This window comes from Triticum urartu, chromosome 2A (assembly GCF_056163025.1).
Source record: "Triticum urartu cultivar PI428250 chromosome 2A, HENAU_Tu73, whole genome shotgun sequence".
In the NCBI taxonomy this organism is placed as follows: Eukaryota; Viridiplantae; Streptophyta; class Magnoliopsida; order Poales; family Poaceae; genus Triticum; species Triticum urartu.
The window spans coordinates 680,591,904-680,598,973 of NC_141874.1; the positions used below are offsets into that span (position 1 = coordinate 680,591,904).

General features: G+C 46.4%; 1 protein-coding gene across 1 annotated transcript; it reads left to right on the forward strand.

Annotated features, from left to right (window-relative positions):
* The first annotated feature begins 4,232 nt into the window (after positions 1-4,232).
* LOC125531157 (FCS-Like Zinc finger 2) lies at positions 4,233-4,985 on the forward strand. Its single transcript, XM_048695571.2, has one exon. The coding sequence runs from the start codon at positions 4,362-4,364 to the stop codon at positions 4,650-4,652; it is 291 nt and encodes a 96-aa protein (XP_048551528.1). The 5' UTR covers positions 4,233-4,361; the 3' UTR covers positions 4,653-4,985.
* Positions 4,986-7,070: the final 2,085 nt, after the last annotated feature.

The window sequence follows — 7,070 nt, forward strand, 5'->3', positions numbered from 1 at the left end:
TAGCAGCTTGGTGGTAATGACTTCGGAGAAACATCACTATCTTATCTGGAAGATCAACTCCCACTTGATTCAAATGATTGTTGTACTCAGACAATCTGAGCACAAGTTCAACAATTGAGCTTTTCTCCCTAGTTTGTAGGCTAAGAAAAACGTCGGAGGTCTTATACCTCTTGACGTGGGCACGAGCCTGAAATCCCAATTTCAGCCCTCAAAACATCTCATATGTTTCGCGATGTTTCAAAAACATCTTTGGTGCCTCAACTCTAAACTGTTTAACTGAACTATCACGTAGTTATCAAAATGTGTATGTCAGATGTTCGCAACATCCACAGACAACGTTCGAGGTTCAGCACACTGAGCGGTGCATTAAGGACATAAGCCTTCTATGAAGCAATGAGGACAATCCTCAGTTTACGGACCTAGTCCGCATAATTGTTACTATCAACTTTCAACTAAATTTTCTCTAGGAACATATCTAAACAGTAGAACTGAAGCGCAAGCTACGACATAATTTGCAAAGATCTCTTGACTATGTTCAGGATAATTAAGTTCATCTTATGAACTCCCACTTAGATAGACATCCCTCTAGTCATCTAAGTGATCACATGATCCGAGTCAACTAGGCCGTGTCCGATCATCACGTGAGACGGACTAGTTAACGTCGGTGAACATCTTCATGTTGATCATATCTTCTATACGACTCATGCTCGACCTTTCGGTCTTCTGTGTTCCGAGGCCATGTCTGTACATGCTAGGCTCGTCAAGTTAACCCTAAGTGTTTTGCTGTGTAAAACTGTCTTACACCCGTTGTATGTGAACGTAAGGATCTATCACACCCGATCATCACGTGGTGCTTCGAAACGACAAACTTTCGCAACGGTGCACAGTTAGGGGAGAACACTTCTTGAAATTTTAATGAGGGATCATCTTATTTACTACCGTCGTTCTAAGCAAATAAGATGTATAAACATGATAAACATCACATGCAATCAAATAATAGTGACATGATATGGCCAATATCATATAGCTCCTTTGATCTCCATCTTGGGGCTCCATGATCATCTTGTCACCGGCATGACACCATGATCTCTATCATCATGATCTCCATCATCGTGTCTTCTTGAAGTTGTCACGTCATCTATTACTTCTACTACTACAGCTAACGGTTAGCAATAAAGTAAAGTAATTACATGACGTTTATGTTGACACACAGGTCATAAATAAATAAAGACAACTCCTATGGCTCCTGCCGGTTGTCATACTCATCGACATGCAAGTCGTGATTCCTATTACAAGAACATGATCAATCTCATACATCACATATATCATTCATCACATCCTAGGAGAGGCCCTCCTACCCTCACTATATATAGGGATCCCAAGGGGGAGGTGCGCCAGCCCTAGGAGATCCAATCTCCTAGGGGGCGGCGGCCAGGGGAGGTTTCCCTCCCCCCAAGGCACCTAGGAGGTGCCTTTCCTCCTTGGGACTCTTCCTTAGGGTTCCCCTTTCACCCTAGGCGCATGGGCCCTAGGGGAAGTGGCGCCCCAGCCCACTTTGGACTGGATCCCTTCTCACTTCAGCCCATGGGACCCTCCGGGATAGGTGGCCCCACCCGGTGGGCCCCCGGGACCCTTCCGGTGGTCCCGGTACAATACCGATGACCCCGAAACTTGTCCCGATGGCCGAAACAGGACTTCCTATATATAAATCTTTACCTCCGGACCATTCCGGAACTCCTTGTGACGTCCGGGATCTCATCCGGGACTCCGAACAACATTCGGTAACCACATACAAGCTTCCTTTATAACCCTAGCGTCATCGAACCTTAAGTGTGTAGACCCTACGGGTTCGGGAGACATGCAGACATGACCGAGACGTTCTCCGGTCAATAACCAACAGCGGGATCTGGATACCCATGTTGGCTCCCACATGTTCCACGATGATCTCATCGGATGAACCACGATGTCAAGGACTCAATCAATCCCGTATACAATTCCCTTTGTCTAGCGGTATTGTACTTGCCCGAGATTCGATCGTCGGTATCCCTATACCTTGTTCAATCTCGTTACCGGCAAGTCTCTTTACTCGTTCCGTAACACATCATCCCGTGATCAACTCTTTGGTCACATTGCGCATATGATGATGTCCTACCGAGTGGGCCCAGAGATACCTCTCCGTTTACACGGAGTGACAAATCCCAGTCTCGATTCGTGCCAACCCAACAGACACTTTCGGAGATACCTGTAATGCACCTTTATAGTCACCCAGTTACGTTGTGACGTTTGATACACCCAAAGCATTCCTACGGTATCCGGGAGTTGCACAATCTCATGGTCTAAGGAAATGATACTTGACATTAGAAAAGCTATAGCATATGAACTACACGATCTAGTGCTATGCTTAGGATTGGGTCTTGTCCATCACATCATTCTCCTAATGATGTGATCCCGTTATCAACGACATCCAATGTCCATGGTTAGGAAACCGTAACCATCTATTGATCAACGAGCTAGTCAACTAGAGGCTTACTAGGGACATGGTGTTGTCTATGTATCCACACATGTATCTGAGTTTCCTATCAATACAATTATAGCATGGATAATAAACGATTATCATGAACAAGGAAATATAATAATAATCAATTTATTATTGCCTCTAGGGCATATTTCCAACAGTCTCACATTTGCACTAGAGTCAATAATCTAGTTCACATCGCCATGTAATTAACACTCACAGGTCACATCGCCATGTGACTAACACCCAAGAGTTTACTAGAGTCAGTAGTCTAGTTCACATCACTATGTGATTAACACTCAATGAGTTCTAGGTTTGATAATGTTGCTTGTGAGAGAGGTTTTAGTCAACGGGTTCTTGACACTTTCTTAGTCCGAAAAAACTTGTCCCAATCTTGTCCCTTAAATGAATGTATCTAGCATTAATTTGATGATAGATACATTATCTGAAGGATAAGCTTTTTCGGACCGACGGAGTACATGATCCGAACAAAGCGGTAGTCCTACATCTCTCACATAAGTGAACTGTTTCTAAGCTAAACAATGTCTAAACAAAAACCCGAGTCTAATCTAAAACTCATGAATTGTGGAATATATATGGAGGCCTAAGGCAGGCAGGTCTATAAAACGAAAGAATCGATCTTAGTTTTCGCGCCTGGGTTGGCTCACCTGAATTTGGTGTATGTTGCTTCGGATTGTCTTGCTATACATGACGTGCTTGTATGGATTGCCACCTGAGCCGCATCTTCATGGATTTGTATATACGCATGCACATTTTCCTCTGTGTCTCCCTCACACATCTTGACACGTGGCTTATACAATTCTTCTACATAAAATAAAAGATTGTATTGTATTTCTCTCCCGAGCAACAAAACAATAATTTATATAATTACTAATAGAACTCTTTTGTAAATTATAACCATGTGTGAAAATTTTGGTCGTATCCGAGGTACCCATGTCCACACTAGAGAGATGTTGATAACTGAGTGAGAGAAGATGTGAATGGAGAAGATGAAGGCATCAAACCATATGGAGCTTGAGAGGAAGAAGGCGATGGAAGCATTGAGATTGAGAAGGAAGCGATGAGGGTCACGAGATTCATCGAGAACTAGTAGCCGAGAATCATGTTGGCCGATACTAACTCACGGACGATGACGCCAAGAAGTGGATCACCACCATGCGCAAAGGCATCAAAGTGCACATGAAAAAAAAACCTTTGATTTATTTAGCTATGCATGAATTATTAACATATTTGTCGTGGAAGATATTTGAATTGTTGGGTCATTTGATTTTTTTCAACTGTTGAATTGTTGTGTGCAATATTTATTGTTGAATGATCTACGTCACATGGGTTGCATAAATTTGGAGATGGGAAATGCGGGATACTGTTCCAGGGACGAATAAGTGGGATTCAATCCTTGCTGTTCGTAGAAATGCCCGGACATATTCGCGGACAAATGAGAGTTAAATTTAACACTTACCCTTGAAGAAGTTTAGAGAACAGAGCTTGTCCATCACGACCATCACTGTCTGTACCACAAAATCTATCAAACCCTGCCTCTATTTCAGATTTTCTACCCGAAAGGAAGCTTGGCTAATTTGACCTAAAAAAAGGCAAAATTGCCGGAACTGACTCTATAGCTAGAGCCACACGCTCAAGAACAGTCCTGTCTTTCGCCCTCCGCACGCACCAGAGCAGCATATATACCGGAGCCTTCCGCTCCGCTTCACCCAACTCGCTGGCTTCCCTCTTCCTCTGTCTCCCTTCGGGCCTTCCCCGCACACCAAAAGCAGCAAGCAAGCGCACCGCAAAGCCAAGCTCTGCTCGAAACTCGCCCCCACCCACAATGGCGGCTTCAGCAACGTGCTTCTTTTTCTTCGACGCCGAGCCGCTCGGCGAGCCCGGCATGCCGACGCTGGACGCGTGCGCGCTCTGCTCCAAGCCGCTGGCGCGCGACAGCGACATCTTCATGTACAGAGGGGATACGCCCTTCTGCAGCGAGGAGTGCCGTGACGAGCAGATGCAGCTCGACGCTATCTGCTCCAGGCAGGCCGCCCGGAGGCAGCAGCTTTTTTCGTCCGGATACGATGCCCGGCGCTGGCATCAGGACTCCGGGAAGGTGTCCGTCGCGAGCTAGCCGGCAAAGCTCGTAGCCCAGTAGAGTAGAGTTTGGCTTGAATCAACGGGATCCGAAGAATCGCCGATCTGGCCGGGGATACGAACGAGATTGGTCTCTCCGGTTTGTCTCTCGCCTGAGACGGAGAAGCGGTGATGTATCTATCAAAGTTCATGTGCTGAGGCTCCGGCCATCTTGGTCGCCCGCTCGATTCATCCTTCTCCTGTCTCCTTTTCGCCTCTGTGTGTGTGTTTGTTTGAGGCTTGCGATGTGAGCCGCGGTTGGTGCAAGTGCAACACAGTTACACAGCAACACCATATGTAAATCCAAACCATTTGGAAATCCTCATTTCAATTTTTTTTGCCCAAAGATCATGACTTGTCTGAGTTTTATTTTATGATCTCTGATGACCGTTCATCTGTGCGATAAAAAGTATGCCTTAACCTAAATCTAGTATTCGTAGAGCATGGTTGCAGGCTGCTTGAACGAAAGTATGTACTCCCTTCGATCCATAATAATTGTCGTTGGATCGGAGGGAGTAGCTTCATATTGAACCAAACGTACATGAAAATTCATCTGTTAATCTGAAGACAGAGGATAATGTGGGTTCGTTAAAATTCCTCTGTTAATCATGTAGACCGGGGATGGACTTGCACAAGATTTCAGGAAGATTCCAACTTTAGTTATGTTAGTGCACGCTATGGCAAAAGGTGAAAAAAGACACGAAAAAGATCCGTTAAGCATTCACTTCACTTTGTGTTGATGCTCGTATAACGATTTTCCTTGAGATTACTATGTGACTCGTTATGCATTCGCATTATTTCGTGTTATTAATGAGATGATTTACCGATTTCCCTTGTTCCGCCAGATCAAGATGATGGGATTGAACTCCATTTTGACTACTTATGCACAAACTGGAGCACTCTACTTTCGTCTACAGTATAGTATTTTCTGACGACCAGTTCGTGTTCTGTTAGTAAGCGCATGGAGCAGAAACAAAGGTTATGTTTTCACCAGAAATCACATTCCTAATTAAAAAGTTGCACAAAACCTCTAGTAGTAGTTCATTTGCATTGCAGCCACACATACAGTTAGAGCTAACCGTTGTCCGATTGAAAGCCTGATGACAGTAGAACCCCGGAGGCAACGATCGATCACGGAGGAAGCACGTCACGTCCCGGCTGGACCGACCGAGGCATGGCATGTACCCGGCATGTGTCAAACCACCGGTGCGTGCGTGCGGGACAGCGCATGGACGGCCACCGCCCACGGCCGAGCCGAGCCGTGGCCCTCGGCCGCTCCGTTGCCGGCACCCGTCCCGTGTGTGGTGTGGCCAACGTCGGTCGGGTTCACCGCGTGCTTCCAAGCAAAACCCTTGGTGAAAACGTCAGTATTTGTTTACTGCTGCTATTGGCCAGGTAGCCAGTGCTCCCGCAACAAAGCGACTGTGCTTGGGCGTGCAGTTTCGTGAGTGTAAATTAATCTGGGGCACAAATCTCAGCGAGGCAAAAGCTAGCTGTGCTTGCTTCCCGGAAAGAGGCCTCGCCGTCGTAGCCAGATGCCATTGGTTCCCCGATTCTCTATGCTCCAAGTGGCGTGCACGGTGCACAAACACGAGCCACGATTCTCGTCGAGGGAAAGGAAAGCGGAAGATAGCCGGGGGATCGAGCTAGCTTATTCATCCTGGTCCACGGCATGGCGACAGTTTATTGTATGCCTAACCATGTCGGTGCGTGTTGCCTTCTCATAGGCCGGCGAAAAAGCTTCTGCCCATGATTATCGTCAGTAGTGTGGCAAGGTTGCTTTAGTTTAGGTTTAACCCGGTGTTCATTGGCCGCCTAATGTACGATTAGATTCGAGCGCACATGATCCATCGATGACTCCTTCCATCTAGGTACGCCGAATGTGTTCCATCGTATATGTATATAGTGGTCTGCAATGCAGTGCAACTCGGCGTTCTCTATCCAGCAGTGTATGCTGGGAAAGGAGCAGCATCGCGGCATTGGCGAGCATGTAAGAAACGGGTCAATTAGTTGGCGTGCAACTTAAGAATGGAGCTGGTGCTACTACTTCAACTTGTTTGCTAAGCCGACAGGCTGATACACGTTTTACCGCGGTTTAAGATCTAGGAAAGGCATGCGTGCATGTGCGCGCATGCGTCCTCGTCAGCCATGACTATGACACGTACGTATGCACTGCTCGCTGCTGACTGGTGTTTGCCTCGGCTAAGTTGCTGGAAACAATGTGCTTATACCATATATGGAACATACAGCTGTTGTTTGTTCCGTTCGTCGGTTCGTGCTTGCTAGACCTAGACCTAGACCTGTTGTGTCCGCTGCTCGTTCTTTTCTTCGCCTTGTCCGCCAACCACCGTAGCCATCTAGCTGCAATTCCTCGGCTTCAAATATTATTTGGGACGTGCATCTCTTTGTAGGCATG